Source organism: Lepus europaeus, chromosome 23 (genome assembly GCF_033115175.1).
Source record: "Lepus europaeus isolate LE1 chromosome 23, mLepTim1.pri, whole genome shotgun sequence".
Lineage (NCBI taxonomy): Eukaryota > Metazoa > Chordata > Mammalia > Lagomorpha > Leporidae > Lepus > Lepus europaeus.
Window position 1 is genome coordinate 9663752 of NC_084849.1, and position 18148 is coordinate 9681899.

Consider the following 18148-nt stretch of genomic DNA (forward strand, 5'->3'; position numbering starts at 1 on the left):
TCACAGAGGCTGGAGAAGCTGGCTTGGTTGCAAGGGGGGTCTGCCCGGGGCATCAACAGGCTCCATTAGGCCTCTTCCCTGCACCTGTGCTCCAGCCCCAGCCCAGGTCTGCCCGAGACACCCAAGCCCCTTCCCCTAGGCCAGTTTCTCCGGTTCTTTAATCTCGACTGCTCAGACAGTTCCATCTCCTGCCCCAGGCTGGTAGACTGGGATGAGCACTGCACAAGGAGTCCACTCCTGGGATGTTAAATGCACCAAGAACACTTAGGGCCCAAGCTGAGGCTTTTGGGGTCGGGGTCGGGGTGTGCACCACCGAATGCTGCCAGAGATGGTGGGCGGCCTAGGCCGTGCCCGAAGGGCAGCAGAGTTCAGAGATCAGAGTTCCTGGGAGCTGTGCGGGGTCTGTGTCCCTTGCCCCAGACCTCCCTGCCTCCCGGGGCCGCCAAGGGTGGCGTTTTCCCAGCTGCCTTGAGTGCAGGCTTCGTTGCTCGGATTCCAGGCAGCAGAGGCAGCCTAAGCCCCGGGGGCCAGAGGCTGTCTGTGTGCGGCAGGGGCTGGAGAGAGCCGGGGGCGCCTCAAGGGGCCCCAGGAGAGCTGCTCAGCTCTTGCACAGGCGGTGACGAGACATTAGGGCTCTCTTCAGCGAATTTCCTTGGCTGCAGGAGCCAGCACCCCCTTTCTGTTTTTGAAGTAGAAGCACTGAAATGGCCTTGTGCATCTGGGAGCTCACGTGAGCTGCTCGGGAGCGGGTGACGTGTCTTCGGGGTAAGGGGTCTCCTGTCCCTCGTGTCCAGCCCCAGCCCCATCAGGCCTCCTGCATGCTCACATTGCATCACTCCAGGGGCTGCAGGGATAGGAAAGGGAGTTTGGCTGGGTTCCTGCGGCTTCGCAGGAAGCAGGACTGTGCTGTAACAAGACCCACAGGGAATCGGCATCCTGGCCGTGCCCGGCTGCTTTCTCTTGCTTCTTAAATAATCGATGCTATCTCCTCGGGCTCTGGCCCCGCACTCCTCGGGGCAGCCTTCAAGGGGGAGGCTCGGAGAGAACACAAACCTGGCGCAGTTCAGCTGGACAGACCGAGTGTCGGTGCAGACCCGCTCACGCGTTCAGCAGGTATTTATTAAGTGCCTGCTGTATGCCAGGCACTAAGCTAGACGGTGGTGATGAAGGAGCAAAGAAAACAGAAGTTCTCCCAAGTGCTGCAATTCTGGTGGGGAATTCAGATGCTAAGGAAACAACACGTTATAAAAAAGTTTTAAAAAATAGTATATATTTGCTGGCGCCGTGGCTCACTAGGCTAATCCTCCGCCTGCGGTGCCGGTACCCTAGGTTCTAGTCCCGGTTGGGGTGCCGGATTCCGTCCCGGTTGCTCCTCTTCCAGGCCAGCTCTCTGCTGTGGCCTGGGAGTGCAGTGGAGGATGGCCCGAGTGCTTGGGCCCTGCACCCGCATGGGAGACCAGGAGGAAGCACCTGGCTCCTGGCTTCGGATCGGCGCAGCGCGCCAGCTGTAGCAGCCATTTAGGGGGTGAAACAATGGATGGAAGACCTTTCTCTCTGTCTCTCTCACTGTCTAACTCTGCCTGTCAAAAATAATTAGTATATATTTGAGTGGCATGAAGAAAAATCAGAGTGGAGGGAAACGGAGAGGACATCATGGAGAAACTGCTGCTTTACATTGAGTGGCTGGAAGGAGCCAAAGGAGCCAAGAGGTGGGACCCCAGTTGGAAACAGTGCGTTCCCCTGTGGGATTTTGCTACGAGTTTATAGCTGCTCTTGCCCCAGGGAGAGAACCACACCCGATGAGGGATGGGGGATGAGGGATGTGTTCATTCGTTCCTCTACGATATCTGTTTTACCCCCCACACACGTGTCCACAGGTGCAGCAGCACGCTTCATGAAGTCAGTGGGAAATGGAATGAAAAGATGAACTTCATTTTGGTGCCAAAGATTTTCTGAAATCTGGGGCAGGTGTTTGGTGCAGCAGTTCCGAGGGCATTTGGAAGCCTGCATCCCACATCGGAGTGCCTGGGTCCGGTCCCCACTCTGCTCTCCATCCAGCTTCCTGTGAATGTACACTCTGGGAGACAGCAGGTGATGGCTCAAGTTCTTGGGTCCCTGCCATCCATGTGGGAGACCCGGATGGAGTTCCCAACCCACGGCCATAGCCCTGGCTGCTGCAGGCATTTGGGGAGTGAACCAGCGGATAGAAGGTCGATCTCTCTCTCTCTCTCTCTCTCTGAGATGAATAAACATTTCTTTAAATTTTGAAACTGATGCATACGGAAAAATTCATATCACGAAAGCTACGCATGGATTTCAAGAACTTTTTGCACCAAAATTTTGAATTCCATTTTTCACAAACTTTTGGAAGTTTCTTCCTATCTATTTTACAACATCATGTTATATACCTTGAATATATACAATAAGATTTGTTTAAAAAATGAACAAATGAAAAATAAGTTGAGTGGTCAGGGAGGCCTCTGACAGATGATTTTTTAACGATTTATTTATTTCAAAGTCAGCATGATAGACAAAAAAGCTTCCATCCACTAGTTCACTCCCCAAATGGCTGCAACAGCTGGGGTAGGGCCAGGCTGAAGCCAGGAGCCGGGAACTCCGTGGGGGTCTGCTACACGGTGGCAGGGGCCCCAGCACTTGGGCCACCTTCCACTGCCTCCTGAGGTGCGTCAGCCAGGGGCTGGATCCTTTGAGAACGGGCCCAGAGGTGGGGAGAGTGAGCCGAGCAGTCACGCGCAGGAAGGTGCCGGGTTGAAGGAGGAGCAAGGGAAAAGCTCTTGGGATGTAGAGGGGACAGAGGAAGGCCTTGGGGCAGGGAAGAGGGTATGCAGAATATATACACGCATCCAGAATACATTGCACATGCTTTAAATAATTTAATATTTAAATTAACCCAGGTTTTACTCTAGGAGGACAGCTGCTATGAACAGCCCGAACGTGTCTGGGCACACAAGCACCCTCTTGTCTATACCTGTTGGGTATAGACGTAAGGAGAATGCTTGGGCCATCGAGTAGACAAATGTTTGGCTTTAGTGGATGCTGCCACACAGTTTTCCAGGGTGCTGGTGCCATTTCTGTCAACTTTATTGAGATATAATTCCCATAGCGTATGAATCACCCGCTTAAAGTGAGCCACCTGGTGACCTGTAGTAGATTTGTAGGCCTGTATGTCCACCGCCACCATTGATTTTAGGACATTTTCATTATTCCCTGGAGGCTCTTGCACCTCCCTACCTCCCTTGGCCCCTGGACAACCATGGGTCTGCTCTTCATCGCTTCAGATGTAACCCGCTGTGCGCACATCAGCGCAGCATCTCTTAGGGACGTAACCCGTTGTGTGCATGTCAGTGTACCATCGCTTATGATGTAACCCGCTGTGTGCACCATCTCTTAGGGATGTAACCTGCTCTGCACACGTCAGCGCACCATCTCTTACGATGTAACCCGCTGTACGCACGTCAGCACACCATCTCTTAGGGACGTAACCCGTTGTGTGCATGTCAGTGTACCATCGCTTATGATGTAACCCGCTGTGCGCACCATCTCTTAGGGATGTAACCTGCTCTGCACACGTCAGCGCACCATCTCTTAGGGATGTAACCCGCTGTGCGCACGTCAGCGCACCACCTCTTATGATGTACCCACGCTGTGTGCATGTCAATGCACCCCTGCACTGTGTGGCCTTGCACGTCTGGCGTCTTCCCCTTACGAGGTCTCCAGGTCCATCGTCTGCGCCGTGCGTCAGGGCTGGGCACCACCGCACACCACATCCGGTCTACACGCTCCTCGGTTGGGGAGCGGTGGTTGTCTCCGCTCTGTGGCTGCTATGAAGAAGGCAGCTATGCACAGCCACTCGCGAGTCTCTGGGAGGCGGGATGGGTGGGCCGCGTGGTCACTCTCTAATCCTGCTGGGACTACTTTTCCAAGCTGGGGGATGCTTTCCGTCCCTCTCTGGCCTCTGCGGGGAGCAGAGACTGACATGGGACCAGGACAGGTACCGGGAACCATGGAGGCTGTGACAGTGCAGGCCGGGGACTGGCTGTTGGGGTCAGGCAGAATCTTAATCTACCCGAAAGACCGAGCTAAGAGGATATAGGTGGAGGGGTCACGTGACAGGCTCCAGAAAATCCTGGGTTTGAGGAGGGAACTCTGACTTGGGCCTTCCTGGACACGTGGCCCTGTGGCAGCCGTGAGTGGGAAGACCCTGGCTTTAAGGGAGGCGCTCTCGGCTCTCATCCACTTCCTGCCACTGGACAGCCATGGCTTCTGGCAGAGCCCGGGGTTCCTCACTGGAACATGGATAGGCTGCAAGGGGTTTACTTTCTTCTCTGTGTCCCCTGTGCACATGGCCTGCAGTAGGGACCTGAGAAGTGACAGGTGACCACATGCCGAGGTGACGGCCTCTCTGGGTTGCTGTTTTGCAGGGCCACAGGACTCAGCCACCATGACCGACACCGTGGTCAGCAACAGCTCCAGCCGTTGGATGTGCCCCAGTGACCGGCCCCTTCCATCCAAGTAAGTCCCGGTGCCTGTGTTGGGCCAGTGGGGTCCTGACGGTTCCACACTTGCAAGAATGAGGGGAGGGGCAGCGAGGAGAGCAGTGGAGTTTCCTCCCCTGTGGTGGGAGAGAAGGAGCCACTGCAGGCTGTGCCACGCAGGCTCGGCCTGGCCTCACTGCTTTGCAAGTTTGGAATAAGAAGATCCGATTCTCCATGCCCCAGACAGCAGGGGGTCTTGGGGAACACGAAGGCCCGGGCGTGAGAGCCACACCCAGGCTCCGGCTCTGGGCTCCAGCGGATTTGCTCTGGCCACAGGCAGACTGCTCCCTCTCATTGGGCCTCCGTTGGCAGCATCAATCAGACAAGGAAGCCAGACAAACCCAGAGGTTACACACAGGCAGGACGCGAGCTGCAGAAATGGAGTTATGACGTGAGGCCTAGGAGAGTTCGCACGAAAGGCCAGATTTATGGCATCTCTCAAAAACTAACACCGTGGGACCCCGGTTTTACCATGCCAGCAGGGCAGCAGGAGCTTGACCAACTGCTGATCTCCTTGCAGTTTTCCACAGGCCCCACCATTCCCTGTTGTGTCTCCAGCACCTAACCTACGTGGGACATTTAAGTCCCCACTCATCCCTGTTGGTTTCCATGGAACCAACGACCTCTCAGTCTCCTTACTCTGCCTTCTGTGGCTTCTGTGCCAGCCAGAGCTCTGCAGCCCGCTTCAGAGTGACGGAGTGACGGAGAACGTGCTCACTGTATTGGAAGGGATAAGCGGCAGGGGACGAGATTTGCTCCTGATTGTGGAAGGATTTCTGATGAAGATCCTCTATGACCAGAGAGCAGAATGTCCCGGGACGTGGTCATTTAAACACCCCCCCCCCAAATGGCCACCACGGCCAGTGTGCTGCGCTGAAATGAAGCCGGGAGTCAGGTGGTTCTCCTGGTCTCCCATGCAGGTGCAGGACCCAAGCATTTGGGCCATCCTCGACTGCACTCCCTGGGCCACAGCAGAGAGCTGGACAGGAAAAGGAGCAACCGGGACAGAATCCAGCGCCCCGACCGGGACTAGAACCCGGTGTGCCGGCGCCGCAGGCAGAGGATTAGCCTAGTGAGCTGCAGCACCAGCCTCTTTTTTTCTTTTAAAGTTTTATTTTATTTATTTGAAAGGCAGAGTGACACGGAGGGAGAGGCAGAGAAAGAAAGATCTCCTGTCCACTGGTTCATGCCCCCAGATGGCCACAGCAGCCAGGGCTGGGCCAGTGTGAAGCCAGGAGCCAGGAACTCCACCCAGGTCTCCCACAGGGGTGCAGGAGCCCAAGTCCCCCAGCCATCTTCTCCTGCTTTCCCAAGTGCAGTAGGGGGACCTGGATCAGAAGTGGAGCAGAGCTCACGTGGCTGGCAGAGGCACAGGCCCAGCCCCTGTTCCACTTGTTGAAAAGTGAGCATCGCAGGTGACAGACAGGTGTTAGCGATGGATTAGCACCAGACTGAGACTTCCTCCTTGAAGTAATCCCAAGGTTGGCAAGAAGATTGAACGGGATGTCGTTTTGGTCATCACTCGATATTACTCTGTCATTCACTATTTCATTATTTCGTTCTTATCTGCATTGGATCAACCTTTCCCACTTTCGTGGACTCGTTCTGTTACCTCTATTAACTACCTGGATTGTATACTTACTTCCTTCTTTTCCAATATTAGTTATTACATAGGCAATATACAAAGTACCACATTCAAATTATCCCACAAGCTTCAATATTTACCAAAAAAAGCAAAAGACAGAGAAGTGAGAAATAATGAAAATATTATAAGGATACTTCAAAAAGTCCACAGAAAACAGAATTAAAAGATAAGGTCTTTTTTAGTCCAAAAAATTTAAATCCATGTATAGTTTGTTCATGAGAGGTATTTTCCATGAACTCTTTTTGAAAAAAGAAAAGTTATAGGGTTCAGGATCTTGTCTTTCTTTGTTTTCCCTTTTCAACATTTATTTAAAATTTTTTTCAGATCTATTGGAAAGACATAGTAACAGAGGGGTGGGGTGGGGGAGAGAGAGAGAGAGAGAGTGAGAGAGAGAGAGAGAGTCTTTCATCCACTGGTTTAGACACCAAATGCCACCAACAGCCAAGGCTGGGCCAGGCTGAAACCAGGAGCCAGAAGCTCCACGCTGGTCTCCCACGTGCGTGTCCTCAGACTTAGCTTCCTGTCGGCCCCTGGGACCCAGTGTGAATTTGCGTTGGTTACTGCTCCCGGCTCCCTGTTCTGAATTTAGTTTCCTTTCTCTCTTTACAATTTGCCTTATAAAGATCTTTCTTTTTTTAAGATTTATTTATTTATTTGGAAGTCAGAGTTACACACACAGAGAGAGAGAGAGAGAGAGAGAGAGAGAGAGAGGTCTTCCATCCAATGGTTCACTCCCCAGATGGCTGCAACGGCCGGAGCTGTGCCAATCCAAAGCCAGGAGCCAGGAGCTTCTTCCAGATCTCCCACATGGGTGCAGGGGCCTAAGGACCTGGGCCATCTTCCACTGCTTTCCCAGGCCGCAGCAGAGAGCTGGACAGGAAGCGGAGCAGCCGGGTCTGGAACCAGCGCCCATATGGGATGCCGGTGCTTTAGGCCAGGTCATTAACCCACTATGCCACCGCGCCAACCCCAAGATATCTTTCATGTCCTTTCTACAGTATACCTTTAAAGAGATTTAAAGTACAACTTGACCGTTTTAAGTGTAAATGTATACCCATAAGACCATCACTGCCAAGGAGGTACGAACTTAGCTGTTTTAGTCATTTTCCAGTGCTGTGACAAAATAGCTGAAAGCTTTACTTGAAAAGAGATTTATTTAGCCCACAGTTTTAGAGGCTGAAAATACTTGGGCCATCTGCTGCCTTCCCAGGCACATTAGCAGGAAGCTGGATCAGAAGCAGAGCAGTGGGACTCAAACCGGCTCCCCAACTTGGGTTCCCAGCATCATAAACAGGCTTCACCCCCTGTGCCACAGCACTGGCCCCGGTTTGTTTTCTTCTTAATAGGAAATCCCCATTTCTCAAGCCCTACTCATGATGTCTTCTTGGAGCCAAACTTATTTTCAGAGAATATTCCATCAGCCAAAAAGTGTGTCTCTGTAAGATAAACAGTTGTCTGCAGGGTGAATGGGGTAAAATATTTATTTTATTTAAGAAATGTCAGCTAATTAAAATTCCATCCATCAGAGTTTACTTTAGTTGACATGAAGCCAAACAATTTGGCTTACAATTAAATTAGAATTATTCCAACAGTCTGGACGAAGTTTCATCACAGCGCTCCTGGGCTTCTGTGGAACCTCCCCGGCACTCAGCGTGGATCCAGCTGGCCTGGTTGCTACAGCATTTTCTTCCGAGATTAAAAATTATTTCCCAATAAATGCTAATAGGCGAATCACACTCATCACACATGCTACCCAGTCTGGGGCAGCGGGGCCGTGCCAAGGCATACACTTCTCATGTCTGTCTCCAGTAAATGAAGGACTCGAGTTCTTAATTAACTGCTGGCCAGCCAGATACACTCGCTGCCTTCGTGATGTTCAAATGTCTTTTTTTTTTTTTTTTTTTTTGGCAGGCAGAGTGGATAGTGAGAGAGAGAGACAGAGAGAAAGGTCTTCCTTTTTGCCGTTGGTTCACTCTCCAATGGCCGCTGCAGCCGGTGCATCTCGCTGATCCAAAGCCAGGAGCCAGATGCTTCTCCTGGTCTCCCATGCGGGTGCAGGGCCCAAGCACTTGGGCCATCCTCCACTGCCTTCCCGGACCATAGCAGAGAGCTGGCCTGGAAGAGGGGCAACCGGGATAGAATCCCGCACCCCGACTGGGACTAGAACCCGGTGTGCCAGCGCCACAAGGTGGAGGATTAGCCTGTTGAGCCACGGCGCCGGCCTCAAATGTTTTCCTCTCTCAGCCTCCTTCAGTTTAATGGTTGTGTTGGAAACGAGCAGATACGGACACACCTCCTTGCTTGGCTTTCCATGCTGGGACCATGTGAGAACACTGGCCGCCGGCAGGTGTGGGCTCCAGTCTGTGGACAGAGAAGGTCAGAAATGGGAGCTGCACAGAGGGACCGCCTGTCTGTTGCTGTGTGCCCATTCAACGGAGATGCAAGTCCCCGTTCCGAGAGCGAGAGTGCTTGCTTCCCAACCTGGGAAGGTTTAACTTCTCGGGGCTCAGGAATCTGCCCAGCGTGGTGCTTCTCTCCCAGCATCGGACATAACAGAAACCAAGAATGATGGCGGCCATGCCATCATTAAGTGATTTCTCCTCCGTTTCCAAAAACATTACTCAAATGCATAGGTGATCTGTTTGGTTAATTAAGCTAAACTGGTCAATTTAATCAACGTTGTAGACTTTGTAACCCTATATAGAAGCAGCCCTGCTGTAGATGTGCTAATGACCTGATTATGGCTGAAAGCCACGGAAGTAGGTCATACTAATCCAACCATGTGGTTGCTGCCTCCGCTGTTGGTGTTGTTATGAAATTTCTTACCTAACTGTATGCATTTTTTCCTTTCTCTCCTCTTTGCTGTCCTTCAGTGATAAAGAACAGTGAGTATTTTTTTTTATGGTGCCAATGTTAAATACAGGTTTATTTAAGACATTGCATTTTCCACTTAGATACAGTGCTTACAAAGTGCAATGTTATTTCTTTTCCCTGTGCACATGTTCCATATTCAAGTATTGAGAATGCCCAGTAATTTACTATAGCAGCCGAACTTAAAAACTGTGGCAGTTTTAAAGTGAATATTTTCTGACGTTTGTTTTTCTACAAAATGAATTTCTTCTCTCTTTTCTGATCAAGACGACTTATCTCTAAAGACAGAAGGTTAAGAAAGGGATTAGTGAACTTTACATATTGGGGGAAGAAAGCCACGCTTACTAAGAAACACACACCCCGCTCCAGGGGAAAGACGTAGGAAATTTTTCATAAACCCAAGTTTGAGTTTGAAAGGGTGGAGCCGCCCCTTGGGAGGCCCGTTGATTCTCGCAGTGACCTCTGGGACTTCTGCTCGGCCACCGATGGCTCCGAGTCCCGGTCCCTGCCGCAGTTAGACCCCTCCAGTGACCGCCCTGATCCACGGACGCTGACGGCGACCAGAGCGGAGCTCACGGCCTTCTCGGCGCCTGCTCCGAGCTCACCCCCATTCCTTCGACCCAGAGGTCTGCTCATGACTTTCGTGTTTTTAATTGGCTGCATTTCCTAAATACGCATGACAGATTGGATGCCGGCTCGGGTGCCTGAGCAATCGGCCTGCTCAGATACCCAGGAGCCGCCCGTACTCTCACCCCAAGCCGTGGGCAGTCAGCATCACCCTGCCTCCCACGGGGCTCTGGGCCTCTCTGTGGCCTTGCACTCCTCCACAGGCAGTGGCAGGAGCAAACGAGATGCAGAGGGAGGCTCTGCAAACCGTGAAGCCTCAGAGAATGTTGGATGACGTGGGAGTCACCTGGCCTTACCTGTGGGTTTGCATAGACAGCACTTGGCGTAATTCAGATTTTTGGGGGCCCAAATAACTATATCACCAGGCCCATAACTCCTAAAGGTTTTTTTTATATATATATAATGCTTAAGCAGGTGACGCAGGGAAATCCTTCTCCCTGCTCTGCACTTCAGTTTCTCCATCTGTCGATTGAGCTTTGAGCAAGCCGACTTCCTAAATACCGTCGGAATACCCAACCATCTCTGTTAGGGGTGGCTAGGACCCTGGTCAGGAAGGATCTCTCTTTATAAAACCATGTGTATATTACTCAGACATGCCAAGGAGAGAAGTTGAGGAACCATCAGATTATAAACATGACCATAACAAGAAGGAAATGCGTGGCTCCTAGGTCTTAAGACTCTTAGGCGAACCCGAGTGCTGAAGGTTGAAATGTAGGATGCAAGACCTCCCTCCTTCTCCTGCCTCTTCCCCCTCCCCCCCTTCCACATTTCCTGTGCTAACAAATGCTCCCCAAGTACCTGCTGTATACCAAACACAGCCAAGGTACAAGAGTAGGTGTAGTGGGGTCTACAAACAAATAAAGAGTCAGCTGCCAACAAATAAACTCTAGTGTACGAGGATCTACAATTATGGGGTCACTGGGGTCTGTGGGAGCATGGAGAGCTGCCTAGCCCAGATTTTGGAGTCTTGATGGGAGAGCTTCCTGGACGTGAGGTGTACCTGGCGTCAGGTGGAAGAGAGACAGGGGAGTCGCAGGCAGGGGAGCAGCATCCTGCAAAACTCTTTCTTGGAATTCAAAAGCTAAGTATTTAGCACAGGTAGGAGTGCAACTGGGACTGTCTGAAATAGTTTAAAAAGATGGTGGTGAACTTTCTACAAGTGTCATTTCGAATGATACTAAACCATAAAGCGACACAAGGAGTCCAACAAGCTTCACATCTTTCATTGCCATGGTAGATACTGCACTATTAGTTTTTGCTACATCACAGAACATCTTAAAGCAACAATTATGTAGCCATCCCCTCTGGATGGACACCTGGGTTGTTTCTAACTTTTCACTATTTTCACCAGAAACTGAACCCACCAAAAAGAACATCCTATGCATACATAAATTTGCATCCTACATGTAAATGAATTTGAAGATTTTCAAAAAGACTGGTTTCAGCCATGGGTCACTGGAGTTACAGCAGATGGGCATAACTTTTTTTTTATTAAAGATTTATTTATTTATTTATTTGGAAGTCAGAGTTACAGAGACAGGGAGGGAGGGAGGGAGGGAGGAAGGGAGGGAGGGAGAGAGAGAGAGAGATAGAGAGAGAGAAAGAGAGGTCTTCTATCCGCTGGTTCACTCCCCAATTGGCCTCAATGGCCAGAGCTGCACCCATCCGAAGCCAGGAGCCAGGAACTTCTTCCGGGTCTCCCATATGGGTGCAGGGGCCTCTGCTTTCCCAGGCCATAGCAGAGAGCTGCATTGGAAGTGGAGTAGCCGGGTCTTGAACCAGCACCCATATGGGATGCTGGCACTGCAGGTGGTGGCTTTACCCACTACGCCACAGTGCCAGCCCCAATGCCTAACGTTTTGGTGGCTTTTCCGAGCAGCCCTCCGTGAGCACAGTATGAAGGGCACCCCCTTGGGGTTGAATTCTCTGCATCTGTGCTCCCTCAAGGGCGGTCCCCAGAGAGGCAGCAGCAGCAGCACCTGGGGTGCATTTTCTGGAAAGTTGTCGAGCCCTTGCCCCCAAACATCCTAAATCCAGATTTCTGCAGAGGGGGCCCGGGGATTGTGTTTCAGCCGGTCCTCCAAGGGCCTCTTGGGCAGGCTGACGTCTGGGCAGCACTGCGCTGCGTCGTAGGTCACCCACTGTGCTGCCCCATGCGTTGATGGGTTCAGCCCAGTGTCTGCACGTGGTCTGTGCGCTCTCTTCCCACTCCAGGTGTTTTGGTTCTAGGACAGCCGGTAAAATGCCTTCTCAAAAGGTTGATTTTGGGTAGGGGGGACACAAACAACTCCCCCTCCCCAGCAGTGTTCCCACCCTCTCCCCCAGAGGCAGCTCTGCAGGTTCATCGTGAGCACAGGTGTGGTGCCACACTGTCTGCCACAGACAAGCCCTAGCGAGCCCCGCTCGCTCCATCTCTCTTCTGTGCCCACCCCCACCACGCACACCACCAGCATTTTAAGTCAAGGTGGAGCTTTTGATACCTCAATACTTTACACAGCCCACTCTGGTCCTCAAAATAAACTTTCTCCAGAAACGAGATGTCTGGTCTCAGCTGTTGAAAGGTTCTATGGCGGGGGATTTGTTGGGCCTGGGGCAGCTGGCGGTGGCTTGGGAGAGAGGCGACGCTGGACCAGAAAAGGCAGAGTAGCCTGGTGGTGGCCCATAGCACAGTTTTTCTTCTCTCTGGGAGTTGGCTTTGTTCCTTGAAAGCTGTGCAACCACACACAGGCAAGCGATTCACCTCTCTGAGCCTCGATCTACTAAGGAGAAGGGTGACATATGTGGCGGCCTACCACATACGTTTTTGGGCAGTTCACTGAGAGGGTGTGATGTAAACACCCCAAGCTCCACTTGACAGATGATGACATCGGTGTTCAGAGACACGAAGGGGTCTTCCCCAAGGCGTGCAGTGCCAGGACCGGAACGCCGGTCTGCACCATGCCAAAGGGCAAGTGTCGTGTTTCCCTGCCGGGCCCCAAGGTCCCAATAGGCTCTGAGTCTGGGTTCGGTGTTTCCAGGCTGAAAGACGGCATCTGGGAGCTGCAGGAAGAATTAGTGCAGGCCTCCTGCCTCTTAAAGTCAGGCTGGGCTGCCTGGAAGCCCCCAGTTTCTCTCTGTCTCCCTCCCTCCCCACTGTGAACAGTTAATGTCAGCCACACTCGTGTTTGTGCAGGTGGGCGGGGAATTGAATTGGGAGTGTTGCGGGGAGGGGGGGTCGCAGATGTCCAGAGATTCCTGAAACACCAACCAGGGACCTGGGTTGTACATTTAAAAAATTCTGTTTGGCCCCCTCCCTCCCCAGGGTCACTGTCTCCTCCCCACTTCTCCCCAGGAGAGCACTCCATTCATGCACTGTCAGTCATGGGAAACCAGTGCCCGCTGCACAGCGCTGTCAGGGCCTCTTCCCACCCACGTGTCCCTCCACACCACATTAAGTAGGAGGAAGAGGAAGACGCCGAGAAAGGAGAAACCAGAAGGAAGGATGCATGTTAATCCTTTTCTGAGCATTTCCCAAGTTCAAGGATCAAGGCTAAGCGCTTTATGTGTGTGATCTAATGAATCCTCAGAGGGACCCTGTGGGGTCAGAGCTGAGCACAACGCGGCTCTGGGACACTGAGGAGCTGGTGCGTGAGCTCACACAACCAGGCCCGGGCAGAGCCAGGAGAGGAATCCAGGCTGTGTGACCCCAAGGCCCATGCCCTGTGCGCCCCGGAGGTTGGCCGGGGGGTCTTCAGAGGAACCCAGGGGGGTGTCTCCAAGGCTGTGCACTGCCGGCAGCCACCTGGTTTACCCAGCTACTCAGTGAGAGCCAGGATGGACAACTCCACCTCTCGGAATCCCAGAGCCCCATCTGGCTGCTTGGTGTGCCTCTGTGCTGGCCACCCCACAGTGGCTCTTCCGTTTGTTAACCTGACTCTTTCATCCCTCACTACAACGCTTGGGCATCAGAGTAGATACAGAAAATGGTCCCAGCAGCCGGCGCCGTGGCTCACTAGGCTAATCCTCCGCCTTGCGGCACCAGCACACCGGGTTCTAGTCCTGGTCGGGGCACCGATCCTGTCCCGGTTGCCCCTCTTCCAGTCCAGCTCTCTGCTGTGGCCAGGGAGTGCAGTGGAGGATGGCCCAAGTGCTTGGGCCCTGCACCCCATGGGAGACCAGGAGAAGCACCTGGCTCCTGCCATTGGAACAGCGTGGTGCGCCGGCCACAGCGTGCCTACCGTGAGGGCCATTGGAGGGTGAACCAACGGCAATAAGGAAGACCTTTCTCTCTGTCTCCCTCTACTGTCCACTCTGCCTGTCAAAAATTAAAAAAAAAAAAAAAAAAAAAAAAAAAAAGAAAATGGTCCCAAAAGTTCAGAGCTGCAGCATGCCAGGCGCTCTCTGCACATATTTCCACGCTTCTGCCCGCCCGCGGCTGTGTGGCAGCCGTCCTGCTACCCTTCCCGCCCGACAGATGGAGAGACTGACGTTCAGAGTGGTGCACACCCTGGCTCCACCGCCAACCCGTGCCAGCCCAGCATTCCAGGGGTTCACCAGCTCTGCCGAGTCGGGGAGGGCTGCCCACTCTAGGCCCTCTGCGTGTTCTCTGGGTTGGGCACAGCCCTCGAGAACTGGTCCAAGCACAGCAGCGCTGCCCTTTAACAAGATTCCAGCCCTGGTCGGAAGGACGTGGAGCTGCCTTGCCGCTGTCTCATCCCAAGGCCCCCACGCCCTGCTTGCTCCCCAGCCTGTTCTGTCCCCTGAGAGCAGAGGCGTTGCTTTGAAAAGCCCATCTCATTTCCCTCTGTTTGCTTTTGGAATTAAAAAGTGAAAATCCACAGGAGGCTTGCGGGTTCCCACTGAGACCAGTTGGTGACATTTTCCAGCGCTGGATGAGCTGTTTGTCAGCCGTGTGCGTGTTGTGGAGCCGAGGGTGAGGGCAGGGTCTGGAGAGATGCCAGCAGCCTCCGCCACCTTCTGCCGTCTGCAGACAGAGGAGGGATCCTGGGCGGGGCTTCTCAGGGACCCGGTCAGCTCAGGCCTCTGGGGCCTGGCATGCTCAGCAGCAGGTGTTTCCCGTGCTCACCAGCTGGGTGGGGATGGAGTGGAGGCGTGGCCACTTGGATGGGGATAGGGTGGAGGCATGGCCAGTTGGGTGGGGATGGGGTGGAGGCATGGCCAGTTGGGTGGGGATGGAGTGGAGGCGTGGCCAGTTGAGTAGGGATGGGGTGGAGGCGTGGCCAGTTGGGTGGGGATGGGGTGGAGGCATGGCCAGTTGGGTGGGGATGGAGTGGAGGCGTGGCCAGTTGGGTAGGGGTGGGGTGGAAGCATGGCTCCAGTCCTGTGGCTGTTCACGCCCATACCCAAAGTAGGATTACATCCTTGGAAGGTCTACAGGGACCCCAGGCCCAGAATCTCACTGTGTTCAGTTTTGGTCACACAGCTGCTTGGAAAAGGTGACAGGAGGAAGAGAGGCCGTTGACTTATACTCCTCCAAGGAAAACCCCAGGAGCCCGCAGGGGTGGCTGGGTTAGGTTCTGGGGGAGGGGGGCAGGTGGGCCTCACTGGGCAGGCATGCGGCATGTCTCCTGAAAGTACTGGCAAGAAAGATCAGGCTGTAGGGGAAATTGTTCCAATGGAGGCAGAGACTCTGCATGAGAGAGTGAGGCCCCGTCCTCAGTGTGTTCAGCAGGTTGGAAGGACACACGCGGGGGGCGCCCTGGCAGACTTCCGGATGATCGCTGGGGGTCCCCTGGGCACCGCTGTGGCCTGCAGAACACAGCCCAGGTGTGGACGCGTCCCCCCATGGCTGCACGGTGGTGAGCAGGGTTCTGCCTCAGGAGACAGGCGCTCCAGGGTGTCCTTGCCGACTCCCCAAGGATGAAGTGGTAGGAACTGCGGGCAGCCTCCAGGGCTTGGAGCGGCCTCTGCCCAGTAAAAAGCCAGGGCCCTCGTCCTCGAGCTGCCAGGAGATGGCTTCTCCGGGCAGCCCATGCTGGCTTGGACGCTGGGTCCGCCCCCGTCCGGCTTCCGGATGAGAACGCGGCCCAGCCTGGTGCGAGCCCGAGGCAGGGGCCCGGAGTGGTAAGGTCAGGTGCTTCAGCCACAGTGGATGCAGGCCATGCGGGTGGGGTCTCAGGCCGGCCTGGCGCTCTCTCCAGCTGGAGTGGGCTCCCCAGCCTCGGATGCTACGGAACAGATCGTCTCAGGGTTCAAATGGCAGAATCCGTGGTCACCCTCACTCTGTGACCAGGAAGTGGTACAGGAATGGCAGCTGCAGCCGCGTCCCCGGGGGTGGCAGTCACCTCGTGGAGGATCCACCTACAGGGCTGGGCGCTGGCTGTGGCCTCTCAGCAGGAACACGAGTGTTCCCATGGCGTGGCTTCCCTCACAGCCAGTGACCTGAGACCAAGGAGGAGGCTGCGATGTCACTCATGACTTGGCCTTGGAACCACAGCGGGGCACCCAGGAGTGGTGGGAGGGGCCCACACAGGGAGGATGCAACACCAGGAGGCAGGGTCCCCAGGGACCGTCCTGTGGTCTGGCCGCCACTCCAGGCTCCTGGTCGGCCCCTGGCAGCTCCCCACCTCCTCGACTCCAGGCCGTGGCAGAGACCGTTCCTTCTGCCACGCCCAGTCTCCTCCCCTCCCTTCCCCGACCCCCAGGTCAGCCTCGAGGTCTCAGCGGTGGACTCTGGACCTTTCATAGCTTAGGGAGCCTCACTTCAAGATCAAGAAGACAGTGCAAATTTTCCTGATCACATGACTATTAGGGCTGTCCCAGGGGGGCCCTGGCAAACAGAGGGCCCTTCAGCCATGCCAGGATCCCTGAGAATTCTCGGGGAGCTCTCCCGTCCCCCTCCCTAGACCAAGGAGCTTGCATCGCCTCAGTCTCCCCCAGGAGTCGCAGGGATGAGTAGACTTTAGCATCCCTCTTGCTGGGGTGGGTGTTTGGCCTAGAGGTTAAAATGCTCGCATCCCGTACCAGAGTGCCTGGGGCTGAGCCCCAGTTCACTGATTGCACTTTCCTGATAATGTGCACCTGGGAGGCAGCAGGGGGTGGCTCAAGACCTTGGGACCCTGCCACCCATGTGGGAGCCCCAGAGTGAGGTGCCTGGCTCCTCGCTCCTGGCTCCTGGCCCAGACCTGGCCATTGTAGGGCTTTGGGAAACAGCGGACGGAAGATCTCTCTCTGTCTCTCAAATGGGAATAAATAATGAATTTTTAAAAGGCCATTTAGGACTTTGCAGAACACGCAGGACTGGGCTTTATTTTTCTGAAGGTGAAGGTCAACACCACCAGGTCCACTGTTTAAAGCGTGGCATTCAGTGGCGCCCAGCGTAGCCCCAGTGTCATGCCCCCGTCCCGTGCACCGAGTCCCGGGTTCTGTTCTGTCCCTGAGATGCCCCTGAAGGGTTAGAGCTGGAGGTCTGGGCATGGTTTGCACCTGTCCTCCCAGAGGCACCTGCTCCGTGGCTGCCCCCCAGAGGAAGGGGTGTCCTGCCAGGCTTTGTTTGCAGCAAGACTGGCCCTGGGGCCTCTGCTTCTCTGTCCTCTCACTGCCCTCCTTCCCTGGTCTTCAGGACAAACCAGCTAGGATGGCAAGGAGGAGAAAGAGGGAACATGGCTTTTAATTCCCAACAGCTTCTTGCTGCCGGTGGGACTGGAGAGCAGGGACAGAGGCTGGAGGGGAACGGGTGCTGGCTCCTGAGGACTCGGCGTGGAGTTTTCTCTCGAGGGGACGAGACTCCTTGCAGCGCTCACCCAGCCTGGGGCAGGCCCTGGTCCTAGTGACAAGGGCACTGCTGTACCTCTGAGCCTGGGCCCAGGGCCAGCGCCGTGGACACTCCCTTCTCCCCACTCCCTGGAGGCTGAAGCTGCAGCCTGCCTAGCCTGGGCCCATCTGTGTCTGTCCCCAGTGTGGCCTCTTGGGCAAGTGGCTTAATTCTCTGTGCCCCAGCCTCTGACCAGGAACAGGGACAAAAACGATTGTCCCTGCCCTGGAGGGAGGATGTGAGAAAACATGGTGGGTGCTGTGTGAGGGGTCATGAGGGAAGTGGGCACACAGTGGGCATTGTGTGAGGGGTTGTGAGGCGCAGTGGGTGCACAGTGGGTGCTGTGTGAGGGTCGTGAGGGAAGTGGGCACACAGTGGGCACTGTGTGAGGGAAGTGGGTGCACAGTGGGCACTGTGTGAGGTTCATGAGGTGCAGTGGTGCACAGTGGGTGCTGTGTGAGGGATCATGAGGAAAGTGGGTGCACAGTGGGTGCTGTGTGAGGGATGTGAGGGAAGTGGGCACATAGTGGGTGCTGTGTGAGGGGTCATGAGGTAGCAGACCCTGAGAGGACATAGCAGGTGACAGACACGGGCACCCGTAGGTGTGGTTTCAGTGTTTGCTTCTTAAAGAAATGAATGGCACCGGTTCCCCTGGTAGAACTGAGGATGTTCCCGGAGTCTCTGAAGCTGGGAGTT

At 54.4% G+C, this 18148-nt stretch overlaps 1 protein-coding gene across 1 annotated transcript in view; it reads left to right on the forward strand.

Annotated features, from left to right (window-relative positions):
- Window positions 1-4462: 4462 nt before the first annotated feature.
- RPH3A (rabphilin 3A) overlaps window positions 4463-18148 on the forward strand; it is a 57741-nt gene continuing 44055 nt past the window's right edge. Inside the window, 2 exon segments of the mRNA XM_062182288.1 lie at window positions 4463-4533; window positions 9075-9086. Coding sequence (XP_062038272.1) covers window positions 4463-4533; window positions 9075-9086 — 83 coding nt within the window.